At 39.4% G+C, this 21,621-nt stretch overlaps 1 protein-coding gene across 3 annotated transcripts in view; it reads left to right on the top strand.

Annotated features, from left to right (window-relative positions):
• plch2a (phospholipase C, eta 2a) overlaps window positions 1–21,621 on the top strand; it is a 212,049-nt gene that overhangs the window by 32,645 nt on the left and 157,783 nt on the right. The window contains exon 1 of one of the 3 annotated variants that reach the window (XM_063891120.1): window positions 16,124–16,157. The exons of the other annotated variants lie outside the window; for them this stretch is intronic. Within the exon in view, the coding sequence (XP_063747190.1) occupies window positions 16,133–16,157 (25 nt within the window). The 5' untranslated portion in view covers window positions 16,124–16,132. Of the gene's footprint in view, window positions 1–16,123; window positions 16,158–21,621 lie in introns of those variants that run through there. 3 annotated transcript variants of the gene reach the window in all.

Here is a 21,621-nt window from a genome sequence, read left to right as displayed (position 1 = left end):
TTTTAGCATCAAATATTACACCTCAAACTATTGAGTGTTTGTTGTGCGTTGTTTTCAACCTTTCTGTTGTCCTAATGTCAAATTTCACCCGTTTTCAAATGTATCATGTTGGAATAAGGGGTTATTTGATCTAATTTCCACAAAAACCCTGATGTTCCATGTGCTTTGCAAGTGAAATGAGTGATCATTGCTTTCATTGAATTATAGTTGTTTTATTCAAATGTATAGCATCTTCGGTCTTCCGGTGTCCATTCTGTAAAGTCAGACAAAATGTTTGCCTTAATTTAATGACTTTCTATTTACCTTGTTTTCCAAATAGAAGAATAATTTTAAAAAACTTGTGGTAAGTCATAATTAAGTTGGTTACAAAGGTGTAACACAGTTTTCGGTGATGCTTTATGGTATAGCTTACGCCTTATTCTGTAAACAGTCAAACCAAAATTGGACAGTTGCATGGAAAATGACATTGAGTTTAAATAAATAGATATTAATTGTGAAAGGTATAAGTTTTGGATAGTAAAAGACAAGCAAGTTTGTGAAGACACAGCTGAGATAAATAAAAAGATGAGTGTTTGATAGAAGCAGAGAAAATATGTTCTGTGTAGCGATCATTACAGAGGTCAATCACAGCGGCTCTCTGTGACGGAGGCTTTCAGAATGCTTTAGCTAAGTGTTGGAAAATTGTTGGATTTCGTCCCAATATTACGGAAATGATCAAAACTTAGCTGAGATGTTATAATAAAGTGAAGAAAAAAAAACCTCCCCCAAAATACAAGTTAATAATAGTATTTTAATAATCATGATAAATCACACATTATTATTGTGATTAAAACAATTACATTTCTTATTAAATTAGATTGTGTTCGATAGATTAAATAAAACATAAAAAAATACTAAAAAAACAAACAAATAAATAATATTAATAATAGCAAACCTACATGTATATCAGTTTGCTATCATTCAGTCACACATTTATAGTGTTTGCAGAGGAACAGTGTCACAGGCTTTAAGCCTCAGACCTCGCCACTCTCTTTTTGTTTTTCCTGCCCCTCAGGCCACGATTGTCCAGTTATTAAAAAACAAAGACAAAAGAAAAAATAGGGACACTTTGATGCTAAAGCCTGCACTCACTTAGCTTTGCTCATTGTAATCTTACTTGAAGCGATGACTTATCAAACAATGGGCCATCCAGCATTAATGTCATAGCCGATGGAAAAAGGGAGTGAAGTGGACGGTTTGACTCACACACACACACACACACACACACACACACACACACACACACACACACACACACACACACACACACACACACACACACACACACACACACACACACACACACATACACCACAGCATTGCCCTATTGCAAAATGCCAAAGACATAAATCCTAAAATCACACGCTTTGCTGCTGCATCTCTTGTTCCCCTAGCAACCTCGACTTGCCCTACATTAATAGGCTACATGAATCAGGACATACAGTTTAATGACAGAACAATCAATGAGGGCTCAGCTTCAACTGGCACCCCTAGAGATGATGGAGGGCCGGACTAAACGTGGCAGAAAAATCTTTTACCATACAGAATCTGGTGCTTTTATTCAGTCCGGCATTTTTGCCTGGGCAGTAAAAATACTGCATTTTGTGATAAAAGAAACACCTTTCTGCACAGATGATGTGTTATGAAAAGATATAGAGGGGTCCCTGAGCCCTTTCCACACAACTAACTCTGCATTTAGCCGTGTGATTGGGCCCCTCAGGGTGATATGTCCCAAAATCAGCGCAGCAAGATCAATACTGTCACAGGCCATAAACCTTCCTCTAGCACCCAAAAACTCAGCTCCTGAACATGTGTAAGTAGGGCCTCAGTTTGAAGTGTAATAATACAACTTTGTTGGAGATGCATCTCTGCTCATAACCACACATCACTGATTGAACAGGCTACACCTCAGTAAATAATAATAAAAAAACCTAGCGACTATTTCCTGTCAGCATTCAAAACTCAATGACCAACAAAAGACTAATTGCAGTCAGTACGAGTGCAGGGCATGTTGCAACACGCGACAGCGGTCTTGGGCAGGCGTAATATTGAATATAAACCTGAAAGTGTTGGAAAGTACTCAAATACTTTAGCTATGTACGAAACGTGACCATAAAAAGACGCTAGTATGCTGCAGATTGTTTGCTAGTTTACTCTCCTTGAATCCATGGTGGATTAATATTAAACGACTCATTAACATTTACTCAGCTCTGCATAACTGTGATCGTTTGTTTTGGACAAATACTTGCCACTTCACCAAAGTTTCTGTCCTAAATTAATGTTTACATTTTAGTTTAATCTTTCAATAATGTTTTAGGGAAGTATTTATAAGGTGAGTACAATAGTTCCAGTTTCAATGAAGAAATGTTAATTAAGGGTAAAACTTCTCTAAGCACCTTAGTTTTAAAGGGTCTAAGAGACAGATTGAAAAAAAGATCCTTGAAGTGAGTTTGTAAACGTCGATTGAGAGACCTTCACCTTCTTGTCATGTTTTGCAGCCTTTCTTAAGGGGTTAAAGAAGATGATAATGTTGTCAGAACTGAGTGAAAGAGGAATTTAAAGGCTCAATAGAGCTGTGGCTCTCCGTCAGCCTGGCTACATGATGAAAAGAAACCTGCATTTGTTCAGAGTTTCTTCTTCCTTCCTATGTTTCAAGGTCATCTAGCCAGACTAATCAAATTTCTTTCAGCTATTTCCTTCCTTCGAATACTTTCGAAATTAGCTTTAGTTTAGAGGTTGAGTGGTTAAACCATGGAGATAGTCTTTATTGTTTTATTATTTTCTTTTTAGGAGGGGAAACAGTGCCTAGTGATATGCACAGTGAGTCTGCAGCACTATTGACAAGATGATGAATTTGGGTGGGATCATTACAATACATTCTGCTACAGCACTATCAGATAGTCATCTAATGCAGGAATGTCTGCTTGTAGTCCAGTAATAGGACTTCAGTAATTATTAAATAAAGATCCAATTATTAAGGTTTATGGGACAAAAAAACAATGTTACACTTCTAGCCATATTCAGAACAAGGTTGAGTGTGTGGTTAAACAGTGAGATGGTTTATTCTGACTGACCCAATCAAAACAAAAAAGATCAAAAAATGTGAATGTTGCTGACAATCATTAATCTGTTTTAAGGAATAAACTCAACAATTAAATGTTCTGTGATTCACTTTACAAATAGGACTGGCTGTAGTTTTTTAAGGTTTGAAAGATCAATATAGGCTCTTTTTGGTTTGGGATTGATTGATTGAGTTTAAGACGTCTTATTCTTTATCCCCTTGGCCTATGCCTGAGGAAATTGGTACTAATATGACTTCCTAGAGATGTACATAATAGCTAACAGGAGTGACGTGCTAATAGCTTTCTTAAACTCACTTACAACACTGCAAATAAATCCAATGTAATACCTTAACAACAAAGGAAGCAGACACATAGCTTAGCATGAAACATAGAGGGAGAGAGCTAAAGAGGGAACAAAAGATGCTACTGCTAACTTTTAAGCTACAGCAGCTAATGTTTGTAAAACCGAAAAAACATGAGAGAAACAGGGGGAAGAAAGGAAAGCAAGGTCAGACATGAAATATAAAATAGTAATAAGAGAATAACAGAGAAAGTAAGACAGCTAGAAAGAGGGGGAGAGAAAGGGGAAATGTCTGCAGTGCGGTGCTGGAGGGGATGTGCAGAGTCTCTAACTGGAGCACAGAGCAGAGATTTGTCCTCAACTGCACCATCGCCTTCATGAGCACACAGTTTCTGAATGGCACTGCAAGCCTTGGATGGGTTTCGAACCCTCTGAGTGCAAGAATATGCACACACTTCCCCCCTTTTGATTTTATTACATTTGCATGTAAAGGGATTGAATTTAGCAGAATGTATGCTTTAAAAATGGATAAGCCGAGTAGAACAGGACTCATAACGTCACTACAGCATTTTCACATTTTGCGATTTCAACATCTTAAACCTCAAGAAAGTACTGCTAAGAGGAGTGGCAGACTCCTCTATTTGTAAATGTGTTGTATACAATATATTTAGATTGCATTGTTGAGGAACTTGAAATGTTGTATTTTTTATCAAAAGCGGTTGATGTTTTCTAACACGGGTGTCGGTTGTTTCGAACAGGAGTAATCCATGACATGAACAACATTTTGTGGAAATATTACAGAATCTTGGATACCTGTCATAACCTCTCAGTCATAGCTACTCTATACCCCTTCAAACTGCAGTGACACGGGAATGGGAAATGTAGTCCTCAGTAAGACCCATCTCACTTTGTAGGAATCATACTCTTTGATTCCCAAAACTGCCTGAATATTAAGACATCGAACACAATGAAGCAAAAAATATTTAAGCACCAAAGGATGCAGCATCAGTCTCCCATGCACAAACCTCCATACATACACATCAGGCTGCATCTGCTCCTCCAGATAAGCTCATGCTTTATGTATGTGTTGGTGTAGTGTGGTCATTAAACCATGCCTGTTATCTGTTGCAGTTCACGCAGATCTCTGGAGGCTAGTGTCCACGGTTACTGTCTAACGAGCCATTGTGCAACACAGTAGGGGGTGATGAGAGGAATATGTTTATTTCCTCAATATTTTTCAAATATAGTTCATGTTGAAGCTTCCTATTTGTATTGGTGTTTTTGCTAAACATATGAATAAAACTGGTGAATCTGAAGAGACATACTGAAACAACAACACGCAGCTGTTGCAGAGTTTACTCTGAACTCTTTCTTGTTTGGGTCACTGCACCAGTTAGCCATTCGCCAAAAAAGCAAATACTGTACATGTTTCCAAATGTATTGTGTTCTTGAATCTATTATGGTCAAACTTATATAATAGCGTCCAAAATAAAATACTGCAACAAGACAGAAAAGGTAAACAATAACTTGTGCAAAATGCACCTTTAACTTAAAGTTCTAAAACTTTTAGAGGTGATACACAAAACTGAAAACAAAATCATCAAACTCATTAAAGCAGTCATTTTACAGCTGTTAACTTTTATCAACATTCCACTTGTTGCAATATTTCCCTCAACACCATAAATCAGCGGTTCCCAACCTGTGGTCCGCGGTGACCTAGTGAAGCGAAGGCATTGTCAGTGGGCAGCCAAATAATTAGCAAAATATTATTATTCTTTTTTTAATTCTTTTTTTAAACATACATTTTTTGTTCAACACTTAAATTGAAAGTTGATGGTAAGAACTTTCCCGCGGGACCACATTGATAATGCACCTGATTGGTCGGTTTTGGTAAAAACACAAACATCCACAGCTAAAACTATCCAAGTGTATAAGTAAGGGATAATGTGCAGTGAGGTGGTCATTATGGGGAAAAGAACACCCGGCGCGAAGCGACCTCTTGCTCCTGGCTGAGCCTACATTCTGCATTTAAAGCATTTTGTTTAGGCCTATTAATGTAATGCACTTGTTTTGGCTTGTTTTGATGTTTGGGTTTTTTCTGCACCATTGTATGTGTGATTTACCTCACTACATCTGACACGTGTAACATACTGTGTTGTTATAAGAATGCATTTCTCAATTTCTGAATGAAATCGTTATTAATTTGCCAGCTGCAGACAGCCCCTCACTTTTTAGTTTCTTGTTTCTGTTTATTACTGATGGGCAGCTCCTTTTATAATTGAAATAAAGAGTAATTTGAGAACTTTATTTAGGCTCCGTATTGTTTATGGTTGAATGTGGGTCGTGGACATTTTTTTGATTCTTAAGTGGGCCCTGAGTCGAAAAAGGTTGGGAACCGCTGCCATAGTTGAAAGAATGAGTGTGTGAAATATTGCCCTAGCATCAGTACACTCACGCAAGAATCTTAATACAGAGTCCAAAGTCCTTGGCCTGTGTGTAACATTTGAATTAGATCTGAGTTTTTCCATACGTATGAGTGAAAAACTCCTATCAGAAATCTGCACTTTATATCAAATATTTAGCAAACTGCATTTTCTAAGGCAAAATCTTAGGACACATTGGGAAAGTGCATTGAATCGGAGAAAATGTGTAGATTGATGGAACTGCAATATTTCTTGTATTGTTATACTTATATTTTTTACCATATTTGTTTACCCCCCCTAACCCTTCATGCAGATGAGTTGGGCGAGCCTTGTGGAACAATAGATTAACTCCTCTTGTTTCTTTCACTAAATTAACATGATTAAAACCCCTCTAACCTGGCTGCATAACTAGACATATCTCCATGTAAAGCTCATCTTGTTTTAGCTCCCAAAACCAGTTATATCAGAAGCATCCATTAAACTACATTGCTCTCTGTCCAATTTAAGGCCACAGCTTATGTAACTGACAAACACTGTGTTGTGGCTGAGCTCTCCTTAAGACATCCACAAACAGTCTGAATTTAGCTCAAATGTAAATTTAGCTCATTCTTCTTTTGTGTGGTCATTTAAGTTTCACAAACTAATGTTTTGAAACACAATTTTGCCACAGTTCTTTGCGAATTGAGTGTTAGAGTTAAAAGGGCAAATGAGGCAATGGAGAAAATATACAACAAACAACTGAAAATAATTCTCAACTCTACGAAGCTTTGCTTCTGAGAACGAAAATCTGAGAAATACTTTTCCAGGGAGAATCTGTGAAGTAACGAGCTGGCGAAGTGAAGATGAATAAAAATGAATGATAATAAGGGAAATTGGAGTGAAACTTGATAGCACCTGATGAGTGGAGCTCTAAATGAGTTTGCAGCCTCAGAAGGAGTGTGGATCTGGGTTTGTGCCAGAAAAGCCTGCTCACCACTCAAATGAATAAATCAATGCCGTAATGCGGTTCACCACCCCTCAATCTGAGCTGGAGCTGACTAAAAACTAATCTATGTCCCCCCCGGACCACTGAACTGCAGCTAAGCCATTGAAAGTGAGCCATGGAGTGCAACTCAGACAAAGCCGGCATATCCTCCATTTCTTGATCAAATCAAAAACACATACAAGAGTATCTACCGTGTCCTTATCTAAAACTCTTTAGGTTAATTCAAACAAAGACTTGATTTATCTGTGAAGATGCACCAAAATGCTGTCACATGGGAGTCAAAGATACATATTATACAGGCTCGGGAGTAAAAAATTACATGTAATCAGGATACAAAACGAGGTAACTGCATTCCCTTACGGTGACACAAAAAGACTTAATCCGATAACAGTCACATGATGTGACATGTTTGTTGTAAAGGATCAGATGTTCCTCTGTCAGCTGTTCTGTTCTTTAGGCTAATACTTTAAGAGTGAAGCTATACGTCTACCGCCTGAAACTGCTTCATGGTTTCTCTTCTTTGGTTTAATTGTTCTGGTTTTAATTCAGCAGGCGAACCTATATGTTCATAAAATAGTGTGTGTGATTTTAACTGTGTGTTAAACTAAAAGGGAGCATTTTCTGTCAGCTATGTCAAATATGTTTTAGTTTCTTTTTTTCTAAGGTCACTCAGATTAGGTTAATGATTAAAATTGTTTACAGGTAACTAGTCATTATAACAGACATTTTCACCCTCATCCCTGCAGAAATATGTGTGATCAGAGCTGGTATCAGGAAAGGGCAATGGTGGAAAAGTTTTCCTTCTGTCTGATTTTCAGAAGATGATTGGTAATTATAATGTTGTCAGATATACCAAGCACATAATCAGTTGGTCAGAGAGCTTCACGGATTGCGTTGATCCACACACACACACACACACACACACACACACACACACACACACACACACACACACACACACACACACACACACACACACACACACACACACACACACACACACACACACACACACACACACACACACACACTCTGAGCTGTTGCAACACACTGCATTCATAAGTATGGAGGGGATGCCAAAAGACACAAGACTTTATCTGAGAAAGAAGATGACAGTGTATCAGTGTGACTTCCCTTGGCAAAGAACACTGCAATGCAACACTGACACTTTCATTGCGATCCACACATTAAAGATTTTCTTCCCTCCGGTGTGCCGCCAGAATCCGACCGTAGATGGGCCAACAGAGGCTCGAGGTGAAGGTGGCCTGCAGCTCTCTACAGAACCATCGCCTAGATCTGCTGCCTCCCGGGGCCGTCTCGCTGCACCCTATCTTCCTGCAGGGAGGAACATTGCTTCCTGAACAGATTTCACAACCAGCAAATGGATTTATTAGCAGTATTTTTGCAATCATGCCTAAATTACATATGTGCTTTTACATATTCCTAAATTACATATCTGCTATATATGAGGAATGATTGCTTCCTAAATGGATTTCACAAACAGCAGAAGGATTTATTAGCAGTTTAGCTTTTGCAATCATGCCTAAATTACATATCGGGTTCATTTGCTTTCTCACACAAACAAACCATACCAGAGTCTGATTGAAAGCATTCAGTTACTCTACAGTTGACAATTGACAGCTTTTAAACCATCCCAATGAACCGGTAATTAGAATGAAATGGGTCACGGCTGTAGACTCTCTAGCCAGCTTTACAGGAAGAGCAGAGGAAAACTATTAATGACCACTTCCTGCCAGCAGCTCCATCTGTATGTCCCCCTTGTTCCCTCCACCCATTGACTGCTAATGTACAGTATGTTCATCAAACAGCTCCACGGCTCACTGGGGAGTGTTGTTTGCCACATTAACTCTGTGGTCATGTTTCAGTCCCTCTGCTCTGATGCTAGTGGAGGGTAAGTGTTATTGGCTGAAAGCAGTGGTGGCTCATTGGCTTCTTAACAGCCTTTGAGTTGTGTGGATAGGATTCAGTAGCCTCCACATGGGAAGTACAGAGCCTTTGAGCTCACTCGTGAACATGAGGGGAGCTCCAAAGCAAACAGCTGCAGATTTGAACGGTGGTGATATAATAAACACAGTTTAGCCTAAAGTCTGTAGCAACCTTTACTATCACAATAAATAATTTGCCCTCCCTTAATGTGTCTCTCTGGAGCCACAAAACATATTTGATAGCACAGCTTATGATGTTTTATAGATATTTAAATCTGCAAAAACCATAACTTATTGTGTTGATGTTAAATAAAAACAACAGAGAACTGTTGACATTTTTTTTAGTATTTAACCTGTTAAGAAAAAGCTAATCACCAAACTCTCATTAAAGGTCCCCTATCCTTACCCACATCTCTAAAAACGGGGGTACAAACGACCTGATCCAGATTTGTTTCGGTTATGACGTCATAACTGAAATGTGGGCTAGCTTTACATTGAACTCCTGGCAATTTCCCACCCACGTGACGACGTCCCAACCTATAGTCCCCCATATACAGTCGCGAGCTGAATCCCCTCCGCAGCAGCTCTGTGTGTCTGTGTTTTCAGCAGGATGTCTGCAGGAGGGACTTAGAGTTGTTGTAAATATAATACATATAATGTCTCTGTTCTAGTGGTGAACACTGGAGAAACAACAAGCTATGTGCAGTATCAGAAACAATGCGTCATGTGTTTTGGAAATATCATGGTCTTTGTTTACATTTGCAAGCATCGCCAGCACTCAGAGCTAACGCTGTACTGGAGAGACTATGTGTAATATCAAAGTTCCTGTCCTTGTGGTAAACCCTGCGAGAGAGAAACATTTGAGCTCCATACTGTTTCAGAAATAATGCTTGATGCGGCTTGGGACATAATGTGGCGTTTAAAGCCCTTGAGCAAGGCACCATACCCCCAACTGCTCCCTGGCGCCGGCGAGACTGGCAGCCTTTGCTCTGCCACCTCTCCAGATGTATGAGCATATGTGCAACCTACATGTCAAAACTGTATAGTGTGTTTAAATTGTGTGCGTGTACTTAAAAATGCATGTTGATGTGTGCACCTACCTGTGTACCTGTGTGTGGTTAATGTATATGTGCATATAAAAACTGAATTTCCCCCTAGGGAAATTAATAAAGGTTCATCTTCTTCTTCTTTTTCTTAATCACGGCACGTTTAGCTGACTTTCTCTGTTAGAAACGTTTCTGATCAGACAGAGAGCTGCATGCCTCCAAAGGGGCGTGCCCAGCTTCAGCTCAGCTCAAATTTAAAGCGACAGTCACAGAATCAGCACTTCAGGAACAGGGCTGAAATAGAGGGGTATGAGGCATGCTACAATGGGTGATCTGTTTGGTATTTTGTGGGAAACACTTCAGAGATATGATTTGTATAGATATTGCCCGACAATATATTGTTCAAATATAGCAGAATAGGAAACCTTTAAGAGGTGAAACATACATTGGCATGTGCAGACCTACTTTAAATAAATTAAACAGAACTTTGTAGGCCTCTTAATCAAACCAGACCACTTTGAAATATATAAAACATATACAGTAGATGCAGCCTAATAGCTTAAACAAGTATAGAATACACCCGTTTGTATTAAAAGTCTGCTTCAGTGTGCTTTCATTCTCTTCTGTTTTTTTGTTCTAGAAATGTCTTTCAACTTTTCATTTCTTGTTGTTTGCTAATTTCTTGCTAGCTGAGCCAGCATCTTTGGCATTGAAAGCAAAACAATCTTTCCAAGCGGAATCACGCTCTCTATGTTCCTCTGATTATTTTGGTTTTATCCGTTTATCCCCATCTGCAGGGAAAAGCACTGCGCCATAGACAGATGTTAAGCATATTTTAGTTGTCGTAGGCCTAATATTAAAAGCATTCAGAACTGGTGAACATGCTTATACACCAGCATGTTGGCATGCTTTTCATTCTGCAGCCTTTCAACGCACATGTACTGACTAGAACATCTGGCACACACTGTGGAGTAACTCTGGGATATTTGATCAGCTATCACGAAAAGGCACATCTCCCATTTGTATTGGTTCACCTATACACACAGGATTACTGTGGAGTAGCGTAAAGCTTTCAAAGAATTTGAAGTTTCAAAGGCTAATTAAAGGTTTTTTTTTGGTGGATTAGATAGAATTTGCAGCTCATCCCTGTGCCCTCGACTGCCCGTGTGTTTCAGCAGAACACACTGTTGTGATTGGATACGGCTTGACTGAGGAACACAAATGGGAGTTGTGTGTGATTTAGTTGGCGTTCTGGATTAAGCGGCTCCCTGTGGGTAACTGCAGGTGTTGTTGGAAAAATAAACCACTGGGAAATGAATCATGCAGGGAAACAATATAATTGGAAACAGGCTCATTTCATACCCTAGCACTCTAGATGACTTAAAAACCCATGTGTATAGGTGTTCACGACTTTGTCGTCTCTCATCTATGTGTGATGGCATTAGGATGGCAACCTTAGACACATCTGACATAATCGTGTTCTTGCTTCCTATAGATGACTTTGATTTTTACTGCTTTGCATCCCAGGAAGCAACACTGAATGGTCAGAAAGTATCACAAATACAAACCTTTCAGAAAAGCTTCACAATATTAGAGGTATCCTTTAACTAATGAGGAACTAATTAACAAATGTGTACAGCACAGGATTCTGAAAAACTTGGCTCAGATGTTCATGCGAGCTAATAGGGACCTTAATGTCAATCACCTACAATGTGTTGGAGCTCTAGCCAACAGGAGCACAACTGTTACATTGTGATGTCATTATTTTACGGAAGTAAACAAAGGAGTCCAATTGAGGCATTTCAGGCAGGGGGGGAGTGTGTTTTTTTATAGTTAGTCTTGACATAATGCAGATGGTCTGCTCATGGTAAAGATTTGACCACGTTTTCAATGTTGGGAAAATTTAGGCAAAAAAACCAACCTGGTTAGGGTTAAATAAAAAATCATGGTTTGGTTAAAATAAGCATTTTAATTTGTATGACAATTAACTTACAGTAGCTATGGATGTAACATCAACTAAATCATCTTTCGTTTCTACACGGAACATGGACTCAGGCCCCGCAGGCAATAGTACTGTACATGACACGCTCCCCTTTACCCCTTAGCGGTCTTAATATTTCATCTGTTGCTCTGAGCATCAAGTAGGACACGGATTGGTTTGTGTGGGAGCTGGTTGAAAGCCTTTTGGAGGGCTTGGTGTTAGACACGGCCCGAAAAACATGGAATGATCCTTATCTTCTAAACATTTCTCACTCAAATCAATTCAGATTACATTACACTCACTTTTTATAACTTAAAATAACCAGATCGATGAGAGGAAAACAAATAATGACAATTACCTACCAGCACCTCCATCTGTATTCATGTTATATCCACATCCGACATTTGTTCCCTCAATCCATTGTCTGCTGACAGCACTACGGCTCACTGGTGTGTGTTGTTTGCAACATTAACTCAGTGGTCATGTATCAGTCACTCTGCTCTGATGCTAAAGTGGAGGGTAAGTGTATTGGCTAAAAGCATCGAAGGGGATAAATGATGCCATACTACATTCAGGGGCTGACACAGTGCTCTCGTTGAGCCTCAAAGTGCAGGTTTTAAGAATAATATTGTGAGAGGTTTGTTGTTCATTCTCTCCAACACTTTATTATGTGTTACAATGTGCAGATGAGTCTTTCTGTTCTTCTTCTCTGCCATCTGGTTCTTTTTTTTCACTCCATCTCTGTCAGAGACACACACAGGTGTAAAAGTCAGTCCAATCCACTGTGGCATTGTCTGGCACAGTGCTATATATGCTAATGAATCTGCAAATGAGTTTGAAACCACGTGCTGTTCCCATAATTGCCTGATAATGATTCCCACTCCTTGTAGGAAGTGAGCTTGGCATCATCATCACTCAGAGATATCACATCCGTTCATATGTCTCTAGTCACAGTAAAAGAGCAGATTGGGAGCGGCTTGCTTCCTTGATGTGATTTGATGTATCTGCAGGAGAAAACAGGATATTGTTAGTTTCATAAAGACTCTGATCTCAGCCTTATTCAGCCCCTAGGTCTGCATCAAGTAGGACACGGATTGGTTTGTGTGGGAGCCCCTAGGTCTGAATAAGGTCCTCTGAGGATCGATGCAGCTGAATGCCCCAACATTCTGAGAGAGAGGAGTTTTAGGAGTCACAAACTCTACACTCTCCTAACCTTTGAATACCTATGTAAACCACTGTAGGAGAACGAAAAGAGCCTCATTCTGTTTTCTGTAATGTGACCAGTAATGTATCTGTACTGATGAACAAAAATACAACTTGTGGTCAGGAGAGTTACTTTAGAAATGCATTCAGTCTGCATTAGTAGTTACAAAAAATGTAATCAGTAACTTTTTCTAAGTATCACGTAAAAGTGTTATGATGTTGATGATGTACGTGAGAGTATTATATAAGACAACAGAACAATGCAGTGGCGGATCTTGAACATTTTACATGGGGTGGCAAGAGGTTTTTGAACGGGGGCACAGCATTTGTTTTATATTTTTTGTTTGATCATAATCACTAATACAATAAGATGCGTCTTTAATCTTTACGCAGATAATCCTGTATAACACATGAATCAGAAAGCAGGAATTAACATGTTATTTTACGTGAAGTTTTATGTGAGTGACATGCCATGCTATGCTACTGTAATGGAGGGGGTTTAAACACATACCATGTGGTCCAGCGAGAATGGCAACTGCCTCCCTGCCATCTTCCTCAGCCTCCCTCTGACTTTCTGCTTCTCTCCCTCTTTCTGAGTCTGAACGCTCTTCTTCATTTCTAACACCCACTTCTTCTCTAGCCATATCTTCATCTCTTTCTGGGGCCATCTCCTGTTCTGACCCTCCTGGTCCCTCTGGTGTACTCTCCTCTCCTTTTTCATTTCCCTCTCTCACTTCCCTTCTTTTCAGTTCTCTGACATTTAGTGCAAAAAAAAAAGCAATATCCCGTTTTCTTTCCATGTTTTGTTGAATTACTCCAGCTCCTCTGGCCTGCAAGAGTCAACATGTAAAGCACTGGTTAAAATCCTTGTAATACATTACACTGTAGGGCCATGTAGAAATTAAATACACTTAAATAAAATCAGAAAAGAAAAAACCTTGAACCCTTTGTGTTCACACTATTTACTCAAATTGTATTTTCTCAGTTTGATGGTATACCTTTGTTTACCGTCTATACAGTAAACATATGCGATGTAACCTGTTTTAATTTATTAATTATTTGTTGTGACATGTAAGGGTAACCTACGTATTTTTTTAACTGCTTAGCTTACAAAATAAAAATGATCGATAGTACTGTCACTGTGTAGTGTGTTGTTGGAACGAAACAACCTGAGAAAGGGACCGTCTGTTAAAAGGTAGGAATACAAACACGCCGTTTTTAATATTGTGTATTAAACTCTTTGTGTCTTTACTTAAATCAATACAAGGACAGAATGTTCCGCGGGGTTACGGACTTCACCTTCAGATGCTGGGGACAGCTCAGTTGCTGCTCTCTCCTGGCTGCTGAAGCTGTGCCCCGCGCATTATGCAGGGCTGTAGCAAAATATTTTAGGGTCTTTAGGTTATTTTTTAAATAAAAATAATTAGGTCAAACTATTGCTTTGTTTAATGCTTTGAGAAGGTTGGGGACATAGGGGCGTTTTGATTTACCGAATAAAGTTTTAAGAACAAAAAAGTTAGGGGGGCTGCTGGGAGCTCTGCGTGTGGGGCGGGGGTTGTAAATGTCCAGGAGTGATGGGAGTGATGCACCAATGATCCTCTCAGCAGTGTTCACGATGCGACCAAGCAACATTAGTTTGGTGAGTAATCATTAGCAAACTGGTTTGGACAAGGTTCTCTTTTACTGAATTCACCTTTAAAATTACCCAAGTGTGTCATGAAACGTCTTCGTTCTCTATTAGTCATTGTGGTGAGGGGGTCATGACTATAAAGACAAGATTACAAACCATTGAAATTAGTCTTTTCTGGAGCGAATCTGGCATCTCCCTGAGGGGTGTTTAGTCATCTGGGAGGGATTTGGAGTAGAACCCTGCTTTGTGTTGAAAGGAGCCAGTTGAGGTGGTTTGGGCACCTGTACGGATGCCATCTGGACGTGTTCCAGGCACGTCTATCTGGGAGGAGACCGAGGGGCAGAACCAGGACCAGTTGGAGTGATTATATCTCTATGCTGGCCTGGAAGCGCCTTAGAATCCCCTGCTGGTAGGTTTGGACAGGTAAAGGGAAGTTTGAGGCCCTCTGCTGGAACTGCTACCTCTGCGACCCGACTCCCGGTGGACAAAGGCTGGGTGGATGGATGGATGGATGGATGGATGGATGGATGGATGGATGGATGGATGGATGGATGGATGGATGGATGGATGGATGGATGGATGGATGGATTCAGCCTAATTACAGATTGTAGATAAAGAAAGTAATTAAGAAATGATTTTAAATGCAAATGAGTGTATATTGACATCATTTGTATGGCACAACGTTTGACTTTTTATTAACAGATGTGTTCTATCACAACAGTGGTGTTAGAGTCTGTATTGTGAGGTGGTCTACCAGGGGCCATGGTGGTATAATTTACACTCGACATTTCTTGCATGTCTCTCTGTCCTGGGGGAGGGATCGTCTTGTGTTGCTCTCCCCGAGGTTTCTTCTTTTTTTCCCCCATTAACTGTGGGAGGAATTTCATTAGGGAGTTTTTCCTTGTCCCATGTGAGGGTCCAAGAAGGAAAGTGTCGTATTCATATTCTATATATACTTTAATGTCCCCTGATGAAATGTACATCTGTGATATTTGCCTAAATAAATAGACTGATTGATCGATTGATTGACAGCTTCAGGAAGAAAAGACCTGCACCATCACTCTCCTGTCTTCCAGTGTCCAGAGGACTCCCCAGGACAGAAATGGTCTTGTTTACCAGTCTGTTGAATCTATTCCCAGCAGACCACACCATAAAGCACAGTGGATGCACCCACTGAGTCATAAAACATCTGAAGTCCCCAACAAAAAAGAAGAGGAAGTGTGCTCTGCCCCTTCCTTTACAGAGCGGCACTATGTGAGGATAATCCAATCAAAAACTCTACTACCGCTGCACATGTAGTAGGTGTGTACACTACGCTGGTGTGCATGGCAACCAAGGCTGCTGTAGAGAGAGAGGAGGAGAGAAAGGGAGCTAAATGAGGTTAGTTCCATTGCAGCGAAGCATCCTCACAGACAGAGAGGCAGACAGAGAGAGAGGGAGGAGAGAGCCTGGCATTGTTTCACTCCCCGCTCTGTGTCTATGGTGTCAGTTGCTTTAGCGACTCAGCAGCAGCAGCATGGAGATGGACCCTCAGAGATTCAGTACGTAACCTCTTTACTACTACTGCTTTTGTTTACTGCTGTTTGATTCCCTGTCCAAGTAGAGAATGTATTCTTTGAAGTGGTTGAATTGAAGCGGATTCATCAGTTTTCTGGGATTAAAAGTTGGATTGTGTTCCACCTGTTTATTATCAGATTTATTTACATCAAACGGCTCTTTAGTGGAAGTTTTTAACATGAGCTCATTTAGATAAGGTGCCTGTTTTTTCCTTTGTTTATTTTTTGAAAAAATCTGGCTTAGACACCTTCAAATAAAAGAAATACACCATTATTAGAGTTATCTTTAAATAAAACATTTATTAAACCAATTTAGATTTCCTGTTGAATTCAGATTTATAATTTGTGATGTTTGGTTTTATACATAACATTCTCCTGCGTTCTGACAGGGTGGAGGTTTTCTACCTGCTTTGCATGTGTGCTGTTTGCCCTGAGTGAATGATAGAGCTAGATCTAGATGTATAAGAAGGAAATACAAAAAAGGTGCAATAAAAGAATATGTACTTTAAAATAATGCTGCAAGAAACTCCAATATTGAAGCAAGTATTACAAAAGATTTACTAAATGCCTCTCCTGAGGAATCTAAAACAAACACACCTGAGATTTTACAGTTCACCAAGTGTGTGTTTCCCATTTTCCCCATTATAACGCAAATTTAATTATAGAAATATATCTGAATAATAAATGAGAGAAACAAGGAAGGACGCATTACAAAGACATCTGGAGCCGATACATGCAGAACTTTAATCCCTCACGCACTTTAATACACCTCACACAGACAGGAGCCTCCGCACAGCGCTCTTTGATTTCCCCTGCTCTCCCTCATTGTTCAGCCCAGAACAGAGTTTTATGAGCCGTAGAAACACCTTACTTCACTCAGCCTTTATTTTAAGCTGCACACACACACACACACACACACACACACACACACACACACACACACACACACACACACACACACACACACACACACACACACACACACCTTAGCTGTGTATGACATCATTCCCTCTTTGCTGCATTTTGTTTACTTTGCACTAATCCAGCTGCGCCGCTGGAGTGCAAGGAGGATTTTTCTTTTTTTTGCTCCCAAGGGTTTTATTAACAGAAATTAATTGCAATAACTTAAATTATTCTCTTAGTTTTTATCCAACAACATATTGAGGTTAATTACAATAATTCCTACTATTATGGACTGCTGGGAAATCTAATATCGGTCACATGAGTCGTGTTCATTTCAGTTTATTTATTAATTTTGTCAAAAACAAAGCTGTGTATGGATTCCTGATGAACAAGTGTTTGCATGCCTACACTCAAAACTACAATATTGATCATGGTAAATATTATAACTGCTTAATATGTCAACATCATGAGCAATCCAGAAAGCCTGCTAGCTCAAAATGCATGTAATGAATGGGTTTTCACATTATCCCCATTAATCTGCTGCCCCCCCCCCCCCCACCCTCCCCCTTCCTTCACATAATCAGATGGACAGTTGAAACCAAGTGTTCCAAGCAGCACTTAGCAGCTAAATTGACATAATTGATTTAATTAATATTGGATTTATCTCATTATACCTGCTTTGCAGCCATGTTTCCTCTGAGATATCGTAGCTGGAAAGCTTCAAATCGTCAGCTCTGAGGAGAAGTAGCTGCTCAGTGATATGATGTAAATGTGAGGTAAATGCAGCATGAACACAGAGCTGTTACATAAGTGCCAGTATTTTAACTTAAGGTGTGTTCAGACAGAACATTTGCATAAGCTAAGCTATATTATGCAGGAGTGTATTTAAACACAAGTTGAATCCCTCTCAATCATCACTTATGACCCATTTGAAGTGTGTGTTGGTGTGTGTTTGCAGCCATCTGCAGCCCTGTCTGGATGTCTCTAATTTCCTTTTTTTTTTTTGGGTGTTGATGTGTGGTAGCCTTTGGGCAGCTGGTTTGAAGCTGGCAGCCAGTAACAGCGTCCAGACTTCATTGCATTGTATGTGTATTGCTGTGTAAAGCTGTGTGTGTGTTTGTTTGAAGGAGAGATAGCCAATCACAGAGCGGAAAAGGCTGCAGTGACGGCTCCGACTGCAATCACAAAATCTAATCCCGCGCAATCACAAAATAACTTTCCATTTCTCTGATTCACTGCTGTGTTTTCCCCACAGTACACTTGATTTAAAATGTTATTTTGTGCTGCTCCTTTTGATTGGCTCCAAACACCCTAAGTACCAATTTCGGGCCTGTCTCCACAAAGCGCCCTTTTCTGAATGCCAGCGTCTTTTTTCAATTGATTCCAGTTAGAAGACACATGCATTGAGAGTATGTGTGTGTGTAGGGATGGTGAATGACAGACCTTTAACAGACAGCTTATCGTCTTATTGGCACAGTTAATCCTCTCTGGATAACATTTGATCGATCTCCAATTTTTCGAGTTTGAGTTTTTTCTCTCTGCACACTCCCTGTTTAAAGGTCAGAGCGTGGTGTTGAGAATGTAAGACTATAATCCCCATCAGTGCTGTCCGTAGGATCTGTTTCATGACTACAGCTTTCTCTATAACCTCCTTAGTGGTCAACACTGACGGCTAAATATCAGCTTGTTCCTATATTCAAGTGTTAGAGAATACTACATACACACACATTATAACCTTAGGCGGTTTGTATACGAACTTTAGAGCTTTTTTTCTTCCACTTATCAAAGGGGAACAAGTCATCTGTTGTGGGAACAATGCCGCACTGTAAGACAGCAGAAGAATCTGTTTGAAACATTCATCCTTTTACTGGGTGTCTCTAGGGACCATAGGCATCCTTTATACTGACACTGGGGACACTGGGGACATGTCTCCACCACTTTTGGAAATGGCCAATTTTGTCCCCACCACTTTGCGTTAGGATCATTTGTTAAAATGTTCTGAAAATAGCGTGCACAAAGAATTGTACACCTTGAGAAAGGTTTATTTGCACAACAGAACATTTCCAGTATGGAGGACTGTTCAGACTATGGGTGTATTTCTGGTAACCCACGTGGTGCATTTTGGACCTGCGACTCTTTCATCTAAGTAATGATTTAATATACATATATATATATATATATACATATATATATATATATATATATATATATATATATATATATATATATATATATATATATATATATATATATATATATATATATATATACTATATATATATATATATACATATATATATATATATATATATATATATATATATATACATATACACACATAGAGCTCCAGAAAAAAATTACATTTTTCTTAAATCTTTATCTCTATATGTATGGCAGCCAGTCCAGTGTCTGTTGAATTCCAAAACAGAGAAATGTTGTCAGTAGTTTAGAGAATACAATAAAAAATAACTCAAAGAGATGTCTATAAACAGTAAAACAAGAGAAAATGATAATGCTGAAGTGTTCTCTTGTTTTTTTTTCCGCGGCTGTATATATATAGACTCATTCGTCCCACACAGGGGACATTTCCATTCTGCATTTGACCCATCCTTTTGTTAGGAGCAATGGGCTGCCATGTTGTGCGGCACCCGCGGGGCAGTGTAGGGAACGGTGCCTTGCTCAGGGACACCTCGGTAGCACTTGGTCTTTCAGGGACATGAACGAGTGACCTTCCGGTTCCCAAGTTACAGAATAGAAAAGCAATTGTTGCTCCCGCTTCGAAGCAGTGTAGCATAGCTACTACGCTCATTCGCAAAATAAGTATTGTAAGCATATGTTTGTATTTGATGCAGATGTTTTTTAAATCTGAAAAAAGTGTCAATTTGTAAGCTGATGATTGCGACAGACAACTTTCCCCCTCATATATGGTTACTGTACATACACAGGCTTGGGAGTAAAGATATTTGTAGAGACTGAAGAGTTAAATTAAATTAAAATGTGTTCAGTTACAATTACTAGTTACCTGTAAAAAAAAAAAGAGCCGGTAACCTAAGTACAAAAACATTCAGAGGGAGGTTGTGTTAAAAATCAACATGAAATGCAATGCAAATAAATACTACAGAAAATAAATATTAAGGAGATGTTTTCTACTTAAGTGTATTATGTAAGACAACAGAACAATGTGACCTTAGAAAATAAGAAACCAAGATATTCAGGATAATAAATGTGTCATCTTAAATGATAGGCTAGGCTACAGTAGTTTATAAATGCAGTTTTAGTTTAACACATGAATAACCCTAACCCTCAAGCCTGATTGTTAGTATTAAGAACTTGCATAAAATGTTCGAATCTTAAATATATCATGTTGTAATGACCAACTGTAGTTAGCACAAATCTTCCCTGAGATACAAAATGACACTGCAGTTTGACTGACTGTAGAAAAGCTTTGCTGTTCAAATCATTTCAATACCCGTGTGTGTTTACAGGACCAGTTCATCTCTGTTTGAAGAGTGATTACTTCCAAAAAGGAACACAAATTAGGGTGCATCACGCAAAGCTCCAGCTTTAAAACGTTAAATTATTACTGGACTCATTTCAGAAAGTATTCCAGAGCACATCACGGGGCTTGGATGGAGTTTGTACCTGGCTGCTTGTCTCCTGAAAAGGAAGCAGGGGGAAGAAAGGAGGAGGAACACGGCTGAGGAGAGGGAGCGGTATGTTGGTCCGACCTGGGAGCTTTATTTGATATGATATGAGAGCGCTTTGATATTAGATCAGCTCTCTGAAGAGATGAAGACAGGAGATGAGCACGGGAGGAAAGAATAAAGGTTAATCTCTAAAGATTGAACAAGCAGATTGAACTTCTAATAATGGATGGATGCATTATTGATGCATTTATGGAGAAATGGATGTATCTGAGTGAAGAGAGATGAAGCTGTGGATGGATGCAAATCAAATGAATTCTGGGATATATGACAGTAGTGAAGACGCTTTGCTGTCGGGGGCGGGGGTCAGGAAATGGCAGCATGAGTGGAAGTGATGCATCACACCTCTGTGGGTTAGAGAAGAGCAGTGGAGCTAACTCGAGTAGCGTACAGGATTTGTGAATTGAATGGACACACACACAGTGACAGCAGCAGCCTGTCACCTTTCCAGAGATGGACAGCAGATGTGAAGAGAAGCATTATAATTCACATCAGAATAAGAATTCCTTTATTCATCCTACAGAGGGGACATTTAACTTGTTACAGCAGTATAGATCGAAAACAAACAAAAAAAGAATACACTATTCAGAATCAGAATCAGACATCCTTTATTATTCCCACAGCGGGGAAATTTACAAGTTGCATAGATACCAAATTAGCATAGCACATAAAAAAAAGGCATGCAATAACACAGAATAAGCTAACATATTAAAATATAGAACAAAAGCACACATTAGTTATACTAGAATAAAGTAGGTAAGTAAGTGCACATCCATGGCTAAAGAAATAATGAGCAGCAACTTCAGAACCTAGTGATACAGTGGGGCAAAAAAGTATTTAGT

Source organism: Eleginops maclovinus, chromosome 1 (assembly GCF_036324505.1).
Source record: "Eleginops maclovinus isolate JMC-PN-2008 ecotype Puerto Natales chromosome 1, JC_Emac_rtc_rv5, whole genome shotgun sequence".
Taxonomy (NCBI): domain Eukaryota; kingdom Metazoa; phylum Chordata; class Actinopteri; order Perciformes; family Eleginopidae; genus Eleginops; species Eleginops maclovinus.
Note: the sequence above shows the minus strand (reverse complement) of the source record. Positions and strands in the feature narration are given on the sequence as shown.